Source organism: Engraulis encrasicolus, chromosome 20 (assembly GCF_034702125.1).
Source record: "Engraulis encrasicolus isolate BLACKSEA-1 chromosome 20, IST_EnEncr_1.0, whole genome shotgun sequence".
NCBI lineage: Eukaryota > Metazoa > Chordata > Actinopteri > Clupeiformes > Engraulidae > Engraulis > Engraulis encrasicolus.
Genome location: NC_085876.1, coordinates 26,089,113 through 26,112,149, shown reverse-complemented (window position 1 = coordinate 26,112,149; position 23,037 = coordinate 26,089,113). Strand labels below are relative to the sequence as shown.

The 23,037-nt window shown below is 45.5% G+C and overlaps 1 protein-coding gene across 1 annotated transcript; it reads left to right on the top strand.

The window, feature by feature from the left end:
* LOC134435827 (opsin-5-like) lies at nucleotides 1-19,076 on the top strand. Its single transcript, XM_063184871.1, has 4 exons — nucleotides 1-50; nucleotides 15,595-15,888; nucleotides 17,160-17,491; nucleotides 18,608-19,076. The coding sequence occupies exons 1-4, from the start codon at nucleotides 44-46 to the stop codon at nucleotides 18,914-18,916; spliced, it is 942 nt and encodes a 313-aa protein (XP_063040941.1). The 5' UTR covers nucleotides 1-43; the 3' UTR covers nucleotides 18,917-19,076.
* The last annotated feature ends 3,961 nt before the right edge of the window (nucleotides 19,077-23,037 follow it).

Sequence of the window (23,037 nt, the reverse complement as noted above, 5' to 3'; positions counted from 1 at the left end):
GTCGTAAAGGACCTGGGTCGGGAATCTAATCCGGGTCAACCGCATGGCAGGTGAGTGCCCCACCGGTTGGCCAAGGCAGGGCCTAAATCATTCCCCTTTTCACCAACTAATCCATTTGCCATTTGCAATGTGTGCCTGTAGTAAAATGCCATTTGCAATGTGTGCCTGCTGCAGAATAAACCAGCACTGACAGATGCATGCTTTCTTTGGTTGTGTGTACTCTGCCCTCTCCACCTTTGAATATCAAAAGGCGTAGATTAGAATTTGCAGACACACAACAGCATGGTGTTATGTCATTGAATACCACCAGGAAGCCAGTGAGGATTAGACAGCGGAGAAAGGTATCAAATGCCCACATGCACATCCCATTGCAGAGATGCGGGTGGTGAACACCTTTGTTGTCCTTGCTCTCTGTGAGCTGACTACTGCTCACTTGTACCGCAAAGATCACGTATTCATAGCTGAACCTAAGACATGGTTCAAAGCTCGAGAGTATTGCAGGGAGCATTACTATGTGGACCTGTCCACCTTCGAAAGTAAGTGGGAACAAGACCTGCTGTCCATACCAACCACCCAGAATGTCAAAAAACGAAACTGGATTGGGCTACGTTTGGTTGATGGGAACTGGGGGTTTATCGATCAAGAGAGACTTCCCTTTCGACGCTGGAATTCCTCTCAGCCCAATGGCAATGGGCTGGAAAAATGTGCCGCTGTCAACGTACGCAATCGCTGGTTCGATGCTCCGTGTTACTTTCCAATGCCCTTCTTCTGCTTCTACTGGACACACGAGCTGATCCTGGTGAGAGAGCGCAAGACTTGGGAGGAGGCTCTGATGCACTGCCGCTCTCACCACACCGACCTGGCTGGTCTACCGCTAAGGTCAGAGCTTCTGAAGGCCTTGGACCTGAGCGGCGGTGCCCAGAGTCCTCGTGTTTGGACCAGTTTGAGGTTCCTTGCTGACGAGTGGCTGTGGGTGGACAGGAAGCTTGAAACAGGACTAAGGGACCTGCACCTGTATGACCACCTACCCAGGTGTCCTGCTCAGCCCTTACACTGCGGAGCCGTCGGCTCGGAGACAGAGACTGTGACCAGTGAGGACTGTCTGGAGAAGTTCAACTTCATCTGCTATGAGAAGATAGGGGAGAATTAATGAATTAGGCCTGCAGCTTTAAGAGATGAAGCAGATAAAGGAAAGGGAGACGTGAGGAGCATGATGTCACTGTTGTGCTCTGTTCTCTTTATTTGTTAGTAACCTAATGATTACAATGTGTTTGGCATAGCTGAGTAATAGCCACATTAAAGAATAGGCCTACTCCTCCACAGCACATAAGGTGTGGTTGGGTGGGGGTGGGGGTGGGGGGGGATTGGGCTTTGTCAGTGCCCCTCTATCTGTGCCCCTGGTGTGTGTGTGTGTGTGTGTGTGTGTGTGTGTGTGTGTGTGTGTGTGTGTGTGTGTGTGTGTGTGTGTGTGTGTGTGTGTGTGTGTGTGTGTGTGTGTGTGTGTGTGTGTGTGTGTGTAAAGCTAGCACTTCTGTGTTACTGTCTGAATGTCTGTTGATTGTTATTCAAAAGGGGAAACAATGAAGTTGAAATTAAATAGCACTGAACACTATGTATGTAACTGTATCAATGATTATATTGCATTGAAATTCGCTATTGTTGCAGTGAAAACAAGTTAAGTGGAAAGGCCTTCACAAGTGGCTTGCTTGTTGGGAAATGTTTCAACAAAATATTTGCCAAAAATAAATCAATGAGCTCAGCTGCTTTTCCAATGTTTATTATTGCAGAATGTTTCCAAAAATGCTTTCGCTTATTTTAGCCTACCGCCACCTTTAACCATTTCACCTAATTCACTTGAACCACTTGCATGCAGGCTATTTTAACCTATGTGACCCCTATGTGTCCTTGGCTTTTGACCCTTAAGACCTAGATTGTCTTGCAACATCTTTGACAACTTAGAATGAGTAAATACATCAAGTTTCATGAAAATATTTCAATTGGCTGACGACATCAACCCAATATCAATATGCGGTAACCGCATGGCCCAAAAATGATTGTACCGTGCTCCATTTAAAGCATGATTCCAAACATGCTTTTGATTTATTTAACTCCAGTTTTGAGCCTTTTTAGGCTAATTCATTCAGACTATACACAGTGTTATCTTTTGCATTGCTTGAACCCATTTGCATTCAAAAACACATATTTTCGCAATGTCCACAACCAACAGAATATGTACGCTTATTTTCATCCAGTTGGCAAGTCATTTTTTGACAAAGATACATCCAGGTGGTCTTCCAGGAGGTGTGCTCATACTTAATAGTGATTTGTTTGTGAATATTGCATGGCTGTGCGTATTTGATCAATACATCCGGCAATAGACCTGAATATGAGGCTACTTAATGCCATAAATCCATTGGAAAACACATGTTGTGATAAGATCTAACTATTCAAATAGTTCCCAAGATAATTCCCAAAATTCAAACACTGCACAAGCAGGCCTATAAATGATATTCATTGTCATTGAGGTGGATAAATAGTCTACATGAAATCGTCACTTGGATAGTTCCATACAAAGGTCATTGCATGGTTATTACAGGCTCCAAACAGCTTGAGGCAAATTCAAGGTGCAATTATTTTTAGACTATACACTATCTTGTCAGTTATTACAGTATGTGTATTACAGCTGAATTTTGGTCAAAGTGGGAATGCAGTGCATTTTCGAACAAATCATAACTGATGCACTCAGATGTGTGTTGGTAAAGTACAATGTGCTACAATGCACAATTTTGGAAAAGTAGGCCTCAGCATTGAGGTTTATTGATTGGCAAAAAAGCAGCATGTGTCCCCTTGAACTGATTTCCCTTGATTAGAGCCATCAGTGACCTGGTGTGACCTGCCACTGGTACAGTAGGTCACACCAGGCCACCACCACCAGCATCCAACCACTACTAACATAGCCTAAAGTATGTTGACTATATGTGGTTAGCAGGAGAACAAGTAGGCCCAGGGGTATGTTGAGTTTATCGATGTGATTGTGATAAGCTTACAAATGGTAATGTAGTATACGGATCACAGCTTGCAATGGGAAGGCTACCGTTTTCCTACCATTTCCTACCATTTTTCATTCGTTTTAAGCATGTGGCCTTCACATAAGTATACTTTAATTTGTGGAAAAAAACCCAAGTGCCAGCCTCAGAGTGGCAGAAACAGTCTTTAGAAGGAGGAGGGCAATCAGTTGTTGTTTGGACAAAATGACAGAGGTGGAGTCAAAATTGCTATCTTCTTAACCCTAAAGCGACCAACTGGGGTCATTTATGACCCCGGGCACATATTTTCATACACCATTTCTGCAATTTTCATCAGAAAAACTTGTCCTTCTAGGAGTTTGTCAATACATATGTTGTGCATGTTGTGAATGATTTTTGTGAGATTTGGACCATCTATATAGGATTTATAATCAAAACACCTCTGGGGTCATTTATGACCCCGAGAGGATCCATGAGATACTCAACATTATAATGTTCATTGTTGTTGTAATTTTCAAACTCTGTTTTTTGTATTTTGTGTCTTTGGGCAGGCCATGGTCAGCAGACCTAAAATATTCATAATATAAACATTTATAGTATTAAAATATAATATATTATTTATATCAATAGGGCACCCTTGCGATAGACAACGGAGGATATTTTGAGGGCACCCAGGTAGCATTTCCTCTGTTATTCTTCCATATATGTTGATATCATGGCACAGTGGTCCAAGACACATGATACAAATATGAAATGAAATTCATCCTGATGAACAAAGAGGGAGGAAACAGTCATCAGTGTAGAAATCAATGGCGTTTTTAGAATTTTCCTTATTATATGGCTATACAAAGGCTGAAGCATCAGTTGAATCATTTCTTTGCTCTAATATATATGGAAGACACCTTTTCACAGCTACAATGTCCAGAAAAAGTTTCAGAGAAATTTTGAGTGTGCATAAGGTTATATGTTTGAGACATGGTTTTGTCTATGTAAATTACCATATTCTCTGATCTTGTGATTTCATGAACCCAGAAATGTTGAGTACCCTAAAGTTTTATTGCAAAAATATCATCTATGGACCTAATGGATAGAATTTAGCTTGGTTTCCCAAAGTTTCACTTTGAGCAATTTCCATAATTAGCATAAATATACTGTATTATTATGGTAAGTGAATAGGCTAAAAAATGTAAATGATAGATATCACCATGAAACTTTCTCAGTTGATTACTGATGATGAGAGAAGAAAAAAATGTATTGGATGTTTTTTGTATTTTGATGTTTACATATGCAAATGAGGGCATACATCATATTTAGCATATACGTATGTAAGTTTGACTAATTTTTAGCAAAACAATAAAATGTTCAAAATCACATTTTTTTGCTTTAGATGAGGGACAAGTATGAGCGAGATGTAAATAATCTTGAATGAACCCCAAAAATAATTTATATAATGGTATTTCTATATAAACTCCTTGGAGTCAGAAATGACCCCGCTCGGTCAGATTAGTCGCAAAAACAGGCCGGTCGCTTGAGGGTTAACTAACACCGAATAAATATTTAAAAATGGTTCAAAAGAGCCAGTTATTGGAACGACTCTTTGAAAGGAGTGAGTCACTATGATCCAGATCTCGTCAAAGAGCCAAAGAGCTATCTCTACTGGCAACAATGTCTCTCTCTCTCTGTCTCTCTGTCTCTCTGTCTCTCTCTCTCTCTCTCTCTCTCTCTCCCTCTCTCTCTGTCTGTCTCTCTCTCTCTGTGCTGTGTGTGCTGTGTGTGTGTGTGTGTGTGTGTGTGTGTGTGCGCGTGTGTGTGTGTGTGTGTGTGTGTGTGTGTGTGTGTGTGTGTGTGTGTGTGTGTGTGTGTGTGTGTGTGTGTGTGTGTGTGTGTGTGTGTGTGTGGCTGTGTGGCTGTGTGGCTGTGTGTGTGTGTGTGTGTGTGTGGCTGTGTGGCTGTGTGTGTGTGTGTGTGTGTGTGTGAGAGAGAGAGAGAGAGAGAGAGAGAGAGAGAGAGAGAGAGAGAGAGAGAGAGAGAGAGAGAGAGACAGAGACAGAGACAGAGACAGAGACAGAGACAGAGAGAGAGAGAGAGATTACCCAAATCCAAGCTACACATCAATTTTCAAACTCTGACTGCACTATTGAACATGGGAATGGAGTCTACTGTGCAACCTATAGCACTCAGTACTCTGGCAGTAAGAACATTCAGGTCAATCTGCGGACACCATCAATTAATCTAAATGGGATTTATTTACTGATAGTGGTGTGCATTGGCACTGCCTCACGATTCAATTCGTTTACAATTCAGGAGGTAGCGATTCGATTTGATTCGTTTCGATTCAATTCTACAATGCATTGCAATGCATTACATTTCTAATGAGAGCAAAGCAAATATTCCATCAGTCAGTCATGAGGCAATACAAGTAGTCAGATACTGAGCACATTTTATTGCCTGTTTTCTGTATCAGTCTTGCAGTTTTCAATGCTTTGAAGTGCTTTTATTTAATTTAACATTAATTTGCTCCGGAAATATCCACGGAAGTAACTAAATTTCCTGACTTTTCCTGAATTTCCCCTTGGGGATCAATAAAGTTACTCTACTCTACTCTACTACTCTACTCTAATTGAAACTTGAAAAAATATGCTGTATCGATGCACTTGCCGTTTTGAATTTAATTGTCCATGCCCCGTATTGCGATGCATTGCCGAATCGATTATTGTTGACACCACTATTTACTGACATGGTAAATTTTAATTTTCATTGTTTTTGAGTGTCTACTGATGCACTTGCAATACCAGGCAATCAAGTGGTAAGATTATTTTTTAATTTGGTCCAAATGTGATTATCAGTTCCCCAATTACTGTACAGTAGCACATTATTTTCGGTCAACATTTTCATTATAAGACACAGGCAACCACTCTTAATGTCAAAATTGTCAATAGCCTGAATTACATACCCAAATATACATTTCACAATTCTGCACAATATCACTCTGTTTTCAGCACAATTCTCAGAACTATAACACGTACAGTATCTGCATAACTTAACCCTCCTGTTATCCTTGGGGTCCATTTGACCCTATTCAATGTTTAACGGCTGCATTGAACTTTTACATTTTGATTCTGCATCTGGCTTACATAGATTGGTGTTTGATTTGAATGTAATCCTATGGAGAATATCATGATCTGCTTCAGTAGTAACAATGCATGTTGACATGCATGTTTCTTTTAGGTGTTCTTCAGATTGCCAATGTTGACAGCATTCATGCATCCCCAAGCCATGTCAGTCCCACTACCATGCTTGGCTATTGAGAGGATACACTTTTTTTTGTAAAACTCACTTGTTTACCACCACACATGCTTGACACCATCTAAAGCAAATTTGAAACATGCATGTCAACATGCACTGTGACTACTGAAGCAGATCATGATATTCTCCATAGGATTGCATTCAAATCTCACACCAATCTATTTAAGCCAGATGCAGAATCAAAATGTAAAAGTTCAATGCAAAAAAAGGTTGAAACGCACACTGATGACCTCCCTTTTCATCCCTTTTCATTTCGTTTCATTTCGAGACGATTCGAGCAAACACAGCCCCTTCTCTACCGGATTTTCATCTGGGGTGTACTCACTTTTGTGAGTACATGTTCAAACATTAATGGCTGTATTTTGTTTTTTTTTCTGAGTGAACAAGAAATTTAAGCGGTTAAATATGTTGTTAAAAGGTCACTAATCATTGTGTCAAAGTGAAATTTCTGTAATGCTTTCCTATGAAAATATATACTCACAAATCTGCAAAAACCTGTGAGGGGTGTATTCACTTTCGTGATATACTGTACATTTTATTGGTATTTTGCAAATTTTCCCCTAGTCATGGATTGTTTTGCGTGTGTGTGTGTGTGTGTGTGAGGTGTCTGTGGGGGAGTTAGGATATATTTGATGTACTATTTATGTCACAAACAGAGCAACATTTAATACTGTATATGAGGCATAAATATGTGCAAAAGTTTTGGCCTTTACTGATTTTGTAGACATTAAAATGGCTAGGGTAAATGACCCCAAGGATCATGGATGTAGGCTAAACAAAATCTGAGGGTAACAGGATGGTTAAGAGACATGCTGTGGTTTATTCTAAAAAAAAATCTTTCTAGATCACAGGTTGAGATTGAGAGATGGGTGTTGTTGCTCCGGAGACATTGGACACACACTTGGAGACTGAAGTCTGACCGCTTTTTACACCGCTTTGCAAAAGGCTCTGTAATAGGCTATTAGGCTATTGTTGTTTATACAATAGTTAGATCCCTGTTGATACCTGCGTGTCGTGCCAACGCGGCGGTGTGTTATTGGGAATGAAGGAAAACAGCAGACTACTGCGGCCTAAGGGCCCAACTTCATGACCACCGTCTGCGCGAGACCTAGGTCACAACAAACAGGCATTGTTGTCATCATTGTAGGTTAAACTACACAATTAGCCAAAAAGAGCCACAATTTTGTAGTGGAATTTCACCGTGCGCAACATGCGCAGCTCCACCCACGAGTCCCGTTCCATTTGTTCAAAGCTTGGTTCAGTTGTGAGAGGTAGATCGATCACTATTGACGCTGCGCCGCGGATAAGGCTGTCGGACCACAGTAGTGTGGGGACAGCTCATTTTGCCGAGATGTCACATTGACCAGTGACCATACAGTCGTGGTTAGGGATGACAGGGAAAACTACAGCAGCCCGTTGTTGCAGCTGATAAACGATGATTTTGCTGTCGCCATCGATTAGGATTTCCATGACATCGGACCGTTTTAAGTATAGGATGATTTTGAGTCGAATTAGGTGACAATGGAAGACCATTACAAATCTAAACTGCCAAATGAAGTGGATTATTTAATCACTGGATACTTGGTGATTGTTGGTAAGAAAACTATCCTTTTTTCATAACCGAGCAGCTGAAAAATGCATCTACCTCTAGGGCCTGATATTTCATCTCTCAACTTAGTTAGTGAATGTAGGCCTATTCCATAAATTAATTTTCGCTGAAGGATGAGCATGGGAGAAGAAGTACAGCAGCAATAACAACAAAATCAACAACAATAATACATGTTAGAATAATAATAACAACAATAATAATGATGACAGTATCAGTATCAGTGTGTGACGAGGTGGCTATCAGCGCACCGTCACGGCGTCTGTAGTCAGCCGCCATTGGACACGAGAAACTGTCTCCCCATTCAAACTTGTCCTGCCCGCGCAACAGCCGTGCTTACTTAATGTATGAATTCTGCCATGTCATAAACATCCCTCCATTATTACCGTTTCGTTAAGCATTTAACTTATGGGTGCACACATAGTTGAATCGCTGACAAACTTTCACGCATTTGAGTTGTCCTCTCATACGCAAACACATACACTGATCACAAGCCCGGTTTTGATAACTTCCTTTGTTTCTTTGTTTACAGTTTACAGTTGCAACGTATACATGTTATGACTCAAACCGAGTGGTTTTTAAACATTTTGGAACGCTGTCAAATGTTTGTAGAGTGTTTATAAACTTCAATGTCTTACCTGATGCGCTGCATCTCTGCGTAGTGTCAAAGGAGTGTGGGGCGGAGCTGAGAATGCTATATTGCTGGGCACGTTCGCGTGGCCGCATTCTTGAGCCAGCGCATTCTCCTTTGTGACTGAATTGACTGTTTATACTTTTGATCACTGCTGTCAGTGTATAGATTCATGTATAATCGTAATGTAGAAGGCCTGGTAATTATTAATGTATGTGTGGCGCCATTTTAATGAGTAGAATTTAATAGTAAGGTTTAAATGCCTGAAACACCCCTTCATTGTTTACATTGAGTGGTATGCTCCACCTGTCGGGAGTGCGCAGGTACTGTTTATAATGTGGCGAGTTTCATTGCTCGGGAGAGCCTGCTAGGAGGAGGACATGTGTTCCGATGCTCTCTGTATAACTCAGGTGTGTGAGTTTGTACCTTTGTGAATTTCTATTGTGAGCCTTTGGCTAGTTATAGTTTATGTTTATGCATTTTGCTTTGGCTTATCATAGCCTGTTTATTTTCCTGTTTTGTAAATAGTGTACATAGTCTTTATATATTTTTCTACTCTTTATTTTTGGTTAAATTTTGGTTTATTTTGTCACTGGCTCACTTCTGCACTGTGGTTTGCAATAATAAAACTCCAAAAAGACATTTTTGCCTCATGCCGTATCTGTGTGCCATCGCCTTAAGACCCCTCGACACACTACATTGTAACATTTTGGTGGCAGCGATTTGGGATCCAGTGTCTATGAGGGCCGGCACACAGTAGGCATTGAGAGCTATGCAACCACAAGAAAAGCAAAATCCTCCAGCAGTGCGAAGTAGACTTACTGCAGGGGCTACTGCAGCGCCCCCTGCTGAGCTTGATGGGGATGGCCTTCACTATAGGCCACAGTCTGCACCACCGGATGACCGCATGGGCAGACTCGAAGCAACCCTGGAGTCCTTCATCCTGGCCCAACAAGCGAGGGAGAAGAGATGGGAGAAGACAATGCAACAGCAAGACACAAGGTGGACGTCCATGCAGCACCAATTCAAGCAGATACAGACGCTGGTTGGCCCGGAACCCCAACACCGCCAGACCCCTGCGGATGACTCCGAACACCAGCGCCCATCGTCAGCTGAACCGGACGCCCATCCTGAACCTGACACCCAGCCTGAACCGGATGCCCTACCTGAACGCCATGACGACGAGGAGCTGCAGCGGCCTGCGAGCGTTGCTCTGGAGAGCAGACCACCGTCAGCATCCCGTGCAGTCAGTCCCAGGACCGAGGCATCCTGGCCGGTGTCACTTCCCCCAGCCCAATATGGCTACCGGCCCCCCAAGATGGCGCCTTACACAGAGGATGAGGACATCGAAAACTACCTCACCTCATTCGAGAGGATCGCCCTGGTGAACGGGTGGCCCATGGGCAGCTGGGCAGTGTTTCTGGTTCCCCTGCTGTCTGGGAGAGCCAGAGCCGCCTACGTCGCCATGGACATCGTTGAAGCTCAAGATTATGTCAAGGTGAAGCAAGCCATCCTGACGAAGTACGAGATCGACACGGAGACGTATCGTGACCGGTTCCGCGACACAGCCATGCAAGAGGGTGAGACAGCGCGAGAGCTCCAATCAAGGCTGAAGGACCTCTACAACAAGTGGATGTGCCCAAGCGCCAAGACGAAGGAGCAGATTGGAGACACCATCGTGCTCGAGCAGTTCCTGCGAGTGCTCAACCCTGAGCTGAAAGTGTGGGTGATGGAGAGAAACCCGCAGACCTCCAAGGCAGCTGCTGATCTGGTAGAGGCCTTCGTCGCAGCAAGACGCCACCGCCGTGGGTACCACATCGGACACCAAGACCAGACCAACCGGCGTAACCATGGCAGCCAGCGCGACCAGAACCAACGACCTCAAACCACGTCTGCGGGTGGTAGCCGTGAGTTTAAGCCATCAAATGCCCCTCACTATAAGCCCAGCCCTCACCCGTCACGTAACCCCAGCCACAAGCCCAACCAGCCCACTAGGCCCAAGCCCCGCATAATTTGCCATGGTTGTGGACAGCCTGACCATATTAAGCCCAATTGCCCTTTAGCCCCCTCTAGAGCAGGCATGTTGTGCTACACCCCCACTAATGACCGTAAACCAGCCCCTAGCTGCACTGATGTCTTGGTTCCCGTTAGTATTAAAGGGAAAGTGTGGCAGGCGCTAGTTGACACTGGCAGTAGCCAGAGTTTCGTACAGAGTGCATGTCTGGGGTCAGATTGCATAGACCGGGTGGGTACAGTTAAGGTCAGGTGCATTCATGGGGAGGAGTCTGAGCATCACACAGCCGATGTACATGTGGAGATTGAAGGCCAAACTTACCTGCTGAACGTTGCCGTTATGGATAACTGTCCCTACCCCGTTGTATTAGGACAGGATGTTCCGATTTTAGTTGACCTGTTGCAGTCCTACATGCCTCCAGCTACAGGTATGGTAGTGACAAGGTCCCAAGCTAAGGCCAACCCTGCCATCAGCACATGGCAGGAGTTGCCCTTTGGCGAAGGCAGCTGTCCGGTCAAAGAGAAGAAGTCCAGGTCCATGAGGAGGAAGGACAAAGTACTTGGCACTCCAGTACAGGAGTCTGTCTCTCTTCCTCCAATAGAGAGCGATGCTGTAGACACCGCTGATTTTATCCAAATGCAAAAAGATGACCCTACACTTGCTAAATGTTTTGAAAAGGTAACCTCCGATGAGGAGCAACTTGCCAGGAATGCACTGTGTGGAAATGAGAGTTTTGTGGTCAGAGAAGGGAAGCTTATGCGAGTGAGTGAAGAGGGAGAGCAGCTTGTTGTCCCTGAGTCACTTAGGCCCAAAGTATTGGAAGTGGCCCATAGCATCCCATGGTCAGGTCACCTGGGTCAGCAAAAGACCCTAGAGAGAATCTCCCACCGTTTTTATTGGCCTGGAGTGTACCAGAAGGTGGTAGAATATTGTAAGTCCTGTCCAACCTGCCAGCTCACCAATCGCACGCACAGAACCTCAAAAGTTCCCCTCATCAACCTCCCAATCATTGACACTCCCTTTACAAGGATAGCCATGGACGTTGTAGGCCCCCTGGATAAGAGTAGGGCAGGCCACCGCTATATCCTTGTAATCAGTGACTATGCTACGCGCTACCCCGAGGCCTTCCCACTAAGGAACACTAAGTCCCGGCAGGTAGCTAACTGCCTACTGCAACTGTTCTCCCGGGTCGGAGTGCCCAGAGAGATTTTGACAGACCAAGGAACAAACTTCAACTCCAAGTTCATGAAGCAGGTCTACTCTCTCCTGGGCATTAAGGGCATTAGAACAACTCCCTACCACCCGCAGACCGACGGAATGGTTGAACGATTCAACCAAACTCTGAAGGCGATGCTCAGAAAGTTTGTGAGCGACACAGGGGCTGACTGGGACCAGTGGCTGCCGTATCTCCTCTTTGCTTACCGCGAAGTCCCCCATGCTTCCACCGGATACTCACCGTTCGAGCTCCTCTACGGCCGCCAGGTGAGGGGTCCCCTGGACGTCCTACGAGAGGCCTGGATGGGAGAGGGTCCGGCGGCGCCAACCAACATCATCAGCTACGTCCTGAAGATGCGGGATAAGCTAGAGGAGCTGAGCAGCCTGGCCCACAGCAACAAGGAGCAAGCCCAGTCCAGCCAGAAGGTCTGGTATGACCGGACTGCCCGCAGTCGCAGCTTCAACCCTGGGCAGAAGGTCCTTCTGCTACTTCCGTCGTCTGAGAGCAGCCTGCTCGCCAAGTGGCAGGGTCCCTACGAGGTGCTGCGAAAGATGGGTCCTGTGACCTATGAAGTGGCCATGCCAGATCGTCGCAAGCCCCAACAGGTTTTTCACATTAACCTGTTGAAGGAGTGGGTGTCGCGCCCAGAGCCCGTCTGCAACGCCATGTGGGCACGTGCGGTGCCTGAGGAGGAGGAGCTGCAGGAGCAGTACTTCCCCACCGCCGGCGGGGCAGACAGAACTCCCTCCATCGACCACCTCTCCAGTCGACACCAGGCGGATCTCCAGAACATCATCCCCGGGGGTCTCTTCCGGGACGAGCCAGGCCGCACGACCGTGATGAACCACGACATCCAGCTGACATCGCCTGGTCCCATTCGTCAGACCTCCTTAAGGGTTCCAGCACGCCTGATTCCAGCACTGAAGGACGAGGTACAGTCCATGCTGGAGATGGGCGTGATCGTGCCATCACGCAGCCAATGGTGCAGCCCCGTGGTTCTCGTCCCTAAAAAGGACGGGGAGCTGCGGTTCTGCGTGGATTTCTCCAAGCTCAACGGCATCTCCGCGTTTGATCCCTACCCGATGCCTCGGGTGGACGAGATGGTGGAGCGGCTTGGGAAGGCAGTCTACCTGAGCACGCTTGACCTCTGCAAGGGCTACTGGCAGGTCCCCTTGACGCCAGAAGCCCAGGAGCTCACTGCCTTCCGAGCGCCCACCGGTCTCTTCCACTTCACCACCATGCCGTTTGGTCTTCATGGGGCTGCCGCCACCTTCCAGCGCCTAATGGATCAGGTGCTGATGGGGGCGGAGTCGTATGCCGCCGCCTATATTGACGATGTTGTGATATACAGCACGTCATGGGCGGACCACCTCAAACATCTGGCCGACGTGTTCCGGAGGATCCAAGACGCGGGGCTGGTCGTCAATGCGAGCAAGTGCCAGCTCGCCAGATCGGAGGTGTGCTACCTGGGCTATGTCCTGGGTGGTGGCACCATCAAGCCTCAGGTTTCCAAGGTGGACGCCGTGCTGAGTTGTCCGCCACCCACCACAAAGAAAGGGGTCCGCTCCTTTTTGGGGTTGGTGGGGTGGTACAGGAGATTCATCCCAGAGTTCTCCACCAGAGCCACTCCACTGACCAACCTCACCAGGAAGTCCAGCCCCAACAAGGTGGTCTGGTCTGAGGAGTGCGACAAGGCCTTTCGGGACCTTAAGGGCAGCCTTTGTCGCAGTCCTGTCCTCCAGAGCCCCGACTTTGACTTGCCCTTCACCGTCCAGACGGACGCCTCTGGATTGGGGCTGGGGGCTGTGTTGTTGCAGGGGGTGGGGGAAGAACGACGTCCAGTGATCTACATTAGCCGGAAACTCTTTCCCAGAGAGACCCGGTACTCCACTGTAGAGAAAGAGTGCCTGGCCATCAAGTGGGCCCTTGACACTCTGAAGTACTATTTGATGGGTAAAGAGTTTGTGGTGGAGACTGACCACCGGGCATTGCAGTGGCTGAACAGAATGCGGGACAGCAATGCCCGCATAACCCGGTGGTATCTCTCCCTCCAGCCGTACAGGTTCTCTGTGCGGTACAAGCCGGGCAAGGTCAATGTACCTGCAGATTTCTTGTCCCGCCCCGATGGGGAGGGCCAAGCTTGAGGTGGGGGGTGTGTGACGAGGTGGCTATCAGCGCACCGTCACTGCGTCTGAAGTCAGCCGCCATTGGACACGAGAAACTGTCTCCCCATTCAAACTTGTCCTGCCCGCGCAACAGCCGTGCTTACTTAATGTATGAATTCTGCCATGTCATAAACATCCCTCCATTATTACCGTTTCGTTAAGCATTTAACTTATGGGTGCACACATAGTTGAATCGCTGACAAACTTTCACGCATTTGAGTTGTCCCCTCATACGCAAACACATACACTGATCACAAGCACCGTTTTGATAACTCCCTTTGTTTCTTTGTTTACAGTTTACAGTTGCAACATATACATGTTATGACTCAAACCGAGTGGTTTTTAAACATTTTGGAACGCTGTCAAATGTTTGTAGAGTGTTTACAAACTTCAATGTCTTACCTGATGCGCTGCATCTCTGCGTAGTGTCAAAGGAGTGTGGGGCGGAGCTGAGAATGCTATATTGCTGGGCACGTTCGCGTGGCCGCATTCTTGAGCCAGCGCATTCTCCTTTGTGACTGAATTGACTGTTTATACTTTTGATCACTGCTGTCAGTGTATAGATTCATGTATAATCGTAATGTAGAAGGCCTGGTAATTATTAATGTATGTGTGGCGCCATTTTAATGAGTAGAATTTAATAGTAATGTTTAAATGCCTGAAACACCCCTTCATTGTTTACATTGAGTGGTATGCTCCACCTGTCGGGAGTGCGCAGGTACTGTTTATAATGTGGCGAGTTTCATTGCTCGGGAGAGCCTGCTAGGAGGAGGACATGTGTTCCGATGCTCTCTGTATAACTCAGGTGTGTGAGTTTGTACCTTTGTGAATTTCTATTGTGAGCCTTTGGCTAGTTATAGTTTATGTTTATGCATTTTGCTTTGGCTTATCATAGCCTGTTTATTTTTCTGTTTTGTAAATAGTGTACATAGTCTTTATATATTTTTCTACTCTTTATTTTTGGTTAAATTTTGGTTTATTTTGTCACTGGCTCACTTCTGCACTGTGGTTTGCAATAATAAAACTCCAAAAAGACATTTTTGCCTCATGCCGTATCTGTGTGCCATCGCCTTAAGACCCCTCGACACACTACATTGTAACACTGTGGCATCAGTCTTTATGCTCTACTCCAGTTTACTGCTGGTAATCAAAGCATCTCTCTCTCTCTCTCTCTCTCTCTCTCTCTCTCTCTCTCTCTCTCTCTCTCTCTCTCTGTCTCTCTCTCTCTCTGACTCAGTTTCCTTCTGGGAGTCCTTGTTGATTTTCGTTTGTACAAGTTTTTGAATGATTTAGAAACTTTTTGAAGCAAGGGAGTGTTACAAAAATGTGTTGTGCTCTGTATTGAATAATGGACTGCTTCAGCCATCTTCTGTAGATAAGAATCCATTTGTTGATTAATGTAGCCTGGATGTATCATTTGACCCTGGCTACGCCATGGAGTGATTGTATTACAACAACCTAATTGTAAATAAATAACTTTTTATTTACTCTCTCTTTCTCTTTCTCTCTCTCTCTCTCTCTCTCTCTCTCTCTCTCTCTCTCTCTCTCCCTCTGTGTGTGTGTGTGTGTGTGTGTGTGCGTGCGTGCGTGCGTGCGTGCGTGCGTGCGTGCGTGTGTGTGTGTGGTAAAGCCACAGTATCAGCCCTGGGGAATGCCACGCTGCTCATCACCTCCATGAGAAGGTTTTCCAGACTCAAGCCCCCGGAGCTCCTGCTGATGAACCTGGCTCTGAGTGACATGGTGGCAGTCGTCTGCATGCTGCCTCTGCTCATCCTCTCTGCTTTCCACCACCGCTGGCTGGGAGGGGAGAGGACGTGTGCTTATTATGGCCTCATGGCGTTCCTGCACGGTGGAACCAGCATCGCCACCTTCACCACACTGGCCATAGTGCGATGCATGATGGCATTCAACACCCACCGGGCCAGTGAGTAACGATTGGTCTACTGTTGTGTTTCTCAACGGGGGTGTCACAGCCCCCCTGGGGGCATTGGGGAGCTTTAGGGGGGCTTTGGGAAGGATACAGCTGAGAAGTGACGGTGCTTAGTTGCCTACGGGGGGCATTAGTTCTTTTTTTTGTAATAAGAGGGGCGTTTTCAGGCGTATGATAAGGTCAAGGGAGCGTTGTGAGGCTCGTGATAAGGCCAAGGGGCCGTTTGTTCAAAAAAGGTTGAGAACCAGTGGTGTGCTGTATCGGCAGCATGTGTCTGTGTCAATACCAAACGCCTGTCAGCTGCTCGAACTGTACTGTACTGTACTGTATCTGGGTCAACACATGCCTGCTATCTGGATGCATCTGTCCCATAGGCCTATAGCATATAGCATTGAGTTTTCCATCAAGTTCAGTTCAAGATCATTTTATTTTTGTCCCCCAAGAGGAAATTAGGTTTTTAGCAGGTATTTAAAAACATTCAGGACAGACAACAAATAGGCTAATAAAAACAACATAAAGACAGGGACCTGGGGTCAACATAGCACAAGGACGTACAAATAGGACCAATACAATTTAGAAATCAAAAATAAAAACGAATATGGAATAAGAGGATAAAATAATGTGATAAAATGGCAGATCAAGACATGCAAATAACGGAGCATTTGTAACGTTTAGTCCTTTGGGTTGGAACTCTAAACCTTCTGCCTGATGGCAGATGTTCAAACTCCCCACACAGAGGGTGATCCACACAGTCTAAAATTGCATCCGCTTTCCCATTGGACATGGTAATAAAACAGTTTGCTGAGAGGAGTTCCATGATGGCACTGTAGATTTTGCATAAATTATTGAAGGAGATGGAGAGAGGCATGGAACTTGTGTGCTAGTGACACTACTTCATTTTTCCTTTTTCCGCAAATGGAGCCATTCTGTGGTAGGCCTGTATGCGTATTCATTATAGCTAGTAGGCCTAGACAAAGACTTTTGCATTTTACCGACTTTTGTGTTTTGCTGTTTTTTTTTCTACTGTCTTGTAAATATCTAACTGAAATGTCTTTGCTGAAATGTCTGCACTGAAGTGAGTTGCTTTCAGTTTCATTTTGCACAGGTGTGATTGTGCATGTGAATAGCGAATAAAAAAATATTCTATTCTATTCTATTGTATTCTATTAAATTCTGTTCTATTCTATTCTATTCTATTGTATTCTATTAAATTCTGTTCTATTCTATTCTATTTTGATTTCTACTTCTATTCTGTTCTATTCTAGAAAAGTATTTGACCAGGAAGCTGATGTTCATCATCATCACCTTCATCTGGCTCCACTCGCTGCTGTGGTCTCTACTGCCCCTAGTGGGCTGGGGGCAGTACGGCCCGGAGCCGCATGGCCTGTCGTGCACGCTGGCCTGGGGGCAGCTGCGGGAGGGTAGCGGGGGCCTGTCCTTCATCTTCAGCGTCTTTGCCGTCCTGCTGGGGGTGCCTGCCCTGGTCATCGTGACCTGCTACTCCTGCATCGCCTGCCGCCTCAGCTGGCAGTACCGCAAGATGCTGCACTGCAGGAGGCTGTCCCGCAAGATCCACATGGTGCAGAGAGCCGTCTGGGTAAGTGAGGACTGAATGAGTAATGGAGCATATCCCATTAAGTGTTAGAAATTTGCTGTAAGTTTCTTTGGATAAAAAAGTGTCAGCTAAGTGTAGTATAATGTGATATGGCACTGCAATGTTGTTGGGGAAACCTTTGAGCAGCAATGGCTCAATAACTCTGGGTTTTAATCAGAGGGTTGCAGGTTCAAATCCTACCCTTTTCAGCACCTTTATACATGTCTTAAGTGTCCTTGAGCAAGGCACCAAAACCACAGTTTGCTCCAGGGACTGTAACCAATACAATGTACTTGAACCTAAATACCTGTAAGTCATTGGATAAACGTGTCAGATAAGTGTAATGTAACATAACAGCAAGTCTTCAATGTTGGAGGCCAACAACTACAGTGTGGTCGTGGAACTTTAGTAAACCTCCCTCCCGAAGCCTCATAAATTATCGGTACTGCTGAGCTATCAGACAGGCCCTTTAGCTCAGCGGTATCGTGCTGTGATTCCCTTGCCCAAACTGATGCGTTGATTAGGAGGTGGCGGGTTCCAGTCCCGACTCCGAGTGGCGAACGGCACAGGAACACCTGACTTGCTGTACAACAGCGTTCCACTCATGCCATGGTGCTTTGAATCTGCTAATGATGCTGGCTATGATTTTATCCTCGATTGTAAGTCGCTTTGGATGTAGTGTTAAGTAAAAGCAACGGGAAATCAAATTGATGAAGTCATAAAACTAGGTGGGTTTTGATATGGTCTGCACTCTTGAACTGCATTTGTAGTTTTTTAATGTAATGCAATATTTTTTGATGATCATTTTTTTGATGAAATATTTGATAAAACTTATTTTCCCTCTCAGGAGGAGGGAAGTGCCACACACTCTCAAGTTGTATAAACAAGTTTTTAATGTGACAACGTATCGGCCTGTCGACCTTCCTCAGGTCTGTGTCACTGTGAGGAAGGCATGACAGGCCGACAGGCCGAAACATTGTCACATTAAAAACTTGTTTTTACAACTCAATAGTGTGCGGCACTTCTCTCCTCCTGCAAGTGTTTTACTGGTTGCCAGCACTTCTTTTTCTGGTGTGCGTTTTACACCTCCACTCATCACTTATTTTCCCTCCCCATCAGGTGGCTGTGGTGATGAGTGCTGGCTTCCTGATGGCCTGGACTCCGTACGCCGCCACCAGCTTCTGGCTGGTCTTCAACCCCACGTCTCCGCTGCCGCCCGTGGTCTCCCTCCTCCCCACCCTCTTCGCCAACAGCGCCTCCGCCTACAATCCCATCATCCTCTACTTCATGAGTTCGCAGTTCCGCAGCAATGCCAGGAAGCTGGCCGCTGACGTTTGCCGGGGCGTGGCATCACCAGAAAACTCGCCTAAGTTCGGCCACGAGGCGTTCACGGCGACAATGTCAACTGAAAATGCCTTATCGGCTTGATGATTTTCTATGAATGTACAGTGTTCCTTACATTTCTTTTGGGTACCTTTGCCTTTATTATAACAGAAAACTGAGACGCGGGACAGGAAATGAGTTTAGGAGATAGGAGAGAGAGTTTGGGTAGAGTTGGGATATGACCCTGGCTATACTCAAAGGTGACTTGACGCAGTGCAGTACTAGGCCTAAATGAAGTATTTTTCTCGCACATGCAAATAAAATGCTTGCACATACTGTATGTATAAACTAGAGATGCACCGGATCCTGATTTTTAGGATCCTGCCGGATACCGGATCCACTGCTTAAGATCCTGCCGGATCCGGAACCGGATCCTACAAAAGGGTTGAAACCACTGACGTGTATAGTATACTATACACGTCAGTGGTTGAAACACATAGCCAACTCGCACACGTAGGCCCTTTTTATTACTTTGGCGCAAACTATTTTTAAGACTCATTGGCTTACTGCCACTGCCTTCAATGGACGCTTCCAAAGGGCTTTCACTCCATGCAGTGATTAGGGTTGTGAAGGACTGACTGAAAAGTCTAGGCTACGTAAAAAGTAGAGATGCCCCAGATCCTGATTTTTAGGTAACTGCCGGATACCGGATCCACTGCTTAAGATCCTGCCGGATCCGGATAGCCTGAAAAACCCTATTATCCTGCCGGATCCGGAACCGGATCTTGGATCCTGTACATCTCTAGTTTAAACTTTTAGTGATGACAGGGCTCTCAAGTTTTGAAGATTGTTTGGAGTGAGATTTAGATAAATAAATAAATAAATAAATAAATGGGGGGGCATCGACCCATCATCACCCATCGACCTATCGACACTAGGTTTCCCTTCAACCCAGCTAGTTAAAAAGTTTGATTAGACCAAATACACTATGTATTCAATATGCTTAATCCTAACCAGTGCTCGAGTTGTAAAATAGCCTATAAGCAGCTGGGGATGGTCAGAGATTGATTCTAATTATTGGTGGTTTGGGGGTTTCTCCCCCGAGAAAATTTTGAAAATGTAGTTGTTGAAAGTGCAATTTTAACACAATGTGAAGAAGGGATGTATATTTTATAGGGAGGTGATTTTTGACCATTTTCATTGAGGGGGATAGCCTGAAATAGGCTACCTGTAGGCATATGTTCTTTATTGTGCATTGACATGATCAGCCCAAATTAAAATAAAATCCAATCACTTTTTTTAGGCATCAGGCCCAAATAATACTCCTTTTCATTCAATACCATGATATCTCCAGCACTAGGCCTATTGGTTGCCCCTGACTTCTTTAGCCTACTTGCCCTCTCTTCTACCACTACCTCTGCATTCCTCCATTCTCTCCAGTCTGTCTAATATTTGACCACCTCCCACTCCTCTTGTCTCCACGTTCAATCATGTTTGGGAGGGATGATCATCAAACAATCAGCTGGGGTTATAGCCTAGCTAGCATTGTTGCTCTCTTTTAACGTCCCTGTCAAGGCTACATGGGCTGGAAATATTGGTATAAGGAGTAAAAACAGTAGCCTAACTAATACAAGTCTCATATTTTCACCTGTATGAAGTTATCACCTGATGGTCCTGGCTCCTGCGTCTCCAGTTCGCCTACTTGCAATTCGTAAATTTTACAGTTCTCTCTGAACTCTGCTGCGCGCGCTATTGGATGAAACTCTGATCCACTGCTCTGATCTGCCCGACAACCGAACAATCTATTTTCTGATTGGCTGAATAGCGTGGTAGCTAGTCTGAACACAGAAACGCTGTTAACGATTTCTAACGAGTCTGTGGATAGGTTGGATGAATTAATGAGCGCCGATTGTATAAGTTATCAAAACTTCAGAGTGTGAAATACCATGTGTGGAGTGTGAGACTGTGAACTCGCTCAGATGCGTGTGTCACACTCTCAAAGAGTGAGACTTGAGAGTGCTGGTGATGATTTGACACCTACTGTATTTCTGAGATATTGCCTGCGGGTGGCACCTCATACTTAGGTACTACTTAGTCTTAAACACAGCCCAGGTCAAGAGCAGTGCAAGTACTTTCTGAGCTCCGGAGAACTCGGGAACTCCCACTTTGTCAGGAAGCAATCAACTTTGAGCAGCTCTAACAGCCCTGGGTAGAGGCACGTTCAAAACAGTGACATGGTTTAAGCTGAGAAATTCTATTGGGACTAAGAAAATGTTTGGTTTAAACTTCGGCACAGCCTTTTCTGGCCTTGACCAGTCACAAACGAAGGAAGGTGGGTCAACAATGCCATTTGAGAAACGTTAATTGTTATGCTTCTAGGTCAGACCAAGTCTCAAAGAGATTTGAAAGTCGATGATAATCAGGCTAGTGCAGTACTGCTCCTCAGAGTGTACAATGTTTAGTAAACCAGAGATAAGTGTTGTAGTCAGTGGTTTGCAGTACTCGTCACACACTAAGTGTGCACTAAAATTAGTTTCTTTGTGGACTGTGTGTGTATTACTGTGTATTTCAGAAGACATGTTGAGTAATTTTTTCAACAGCTTTTCAAAACATGCCTACTAGTATTTTTTCTAAGAGCTACCTTATGGGTTAAGTAATCTTGAGATCTGAACGTTGCTGCTGGTTCAAATCCTGTATCAGTAGGAAGAAAATGGAGGGCCACCTATACTACACCATCATGCTAGGACATCCAAATGTGCACCGCATACTTGCACGGTGCACTGTGGCCTACTTTTTCTCTTTTTTTAAAAAGTAATTTTTTGGGGGCTTTTTGGCATTTATTATTACAGGACAGTGTGAGAATAGACAGGAAGTGATTGGGAGAGAGAGATGGGGCAGGGCCAGGAAATGACTCCGGTCAGATTCGAACCGGGGTCCCCGTGGGCAATGTAAGCCCAAATGTGGGGGGCTTAGCGCGCTGCGCAACAGCGCCCCTTGGCCTACTTTTTCATACCAATGTTACATTCATGTGAATAAAACATGTTGTTTGCTCATTGTCACCTCCTTCTACAAATACTCTAACCTGGAACTACATCTATGAATCCCTGGAGGTGGAGTTGTGGGGTGAAAGATGAAACCACCTTCAAGCTCCGAAAAGAAGTCCTATACTCATGATGGATTATAGTGCATCATGCAATACAATGTACTTTGTGTTCAGTGATAGTAGTGTGCATAGTGCACAGGGGCATAGCAGCAAAGTGTGGGCCCTATGGACAGTCAGCTCCAATGGAACCACCCCCCAGACATATATACCTACATCAGGGATTCCCAACCTATCCCAACTTGTGGCCCACTTGACATTTTCACAACTGTTTGGGGCCCATCTCCCCATCTCTGCGCCAATAAACATTGCATTACATTACATTACATTACATTGCATTTGGCAGACGCTTTATAACCAAAGTGACTTTCAAAAGAGGAAGAAAGGAATATCATATTAAGTTTCTCTAACAACATTGTGTGTGTGTGTGTGTGTGTGTGTGTTGAATAAAGCTTTGACTCTGTCCTTTCGCTCTGGGTACAGCGTCATATAATTATTTTACAGTTATCAAAGCCCCCCAGAACGTTGCCTATCGTCAGTCAATCTACCAGGACACTCTCCGCTCGACAACCTTTCCACACAACACAACACAACACAACACAAACACCACAACATAACACAACTCAAATGAATCCACAAAAACAACAGCAGCAACAAATTCAATTTAGATTTTTCGAAAATGATTTCAATGCCCGCTTGGAACCCCTCGAGAATCACTTACCTATGAGTCAGACACTATATACATGATGACCTGATAACTCAGTCACCCTTTACCCCCCCTGAGCGACACCCCTGATGGTGCATACAGTAATAGACAGGGCCAGCCCATACCGTACGTCCTCTGACGCTGCACAAAGGTCCGCTCAGTAGCCAGACGAGGAATAGACAGCTTTGGCAGGGCAAGGTGTCTGTACTCTGTCTGCACTGCCTGAACTCAGGAGCACTATTGAGGCCAAGGGCTCATGGGCTCAGACACAGTAGTGTGTGTCTATGCCAGGATGAGAAAACGGCCATACACAGCCTAGGCTATGCTAATCCCCATTGAGGATTACAATGGAGATGCTAGCCTACTATTCACTTTCTCAATAGGAAGAGCAAGTAGTATATCTAGGCCTATGTAGTCACA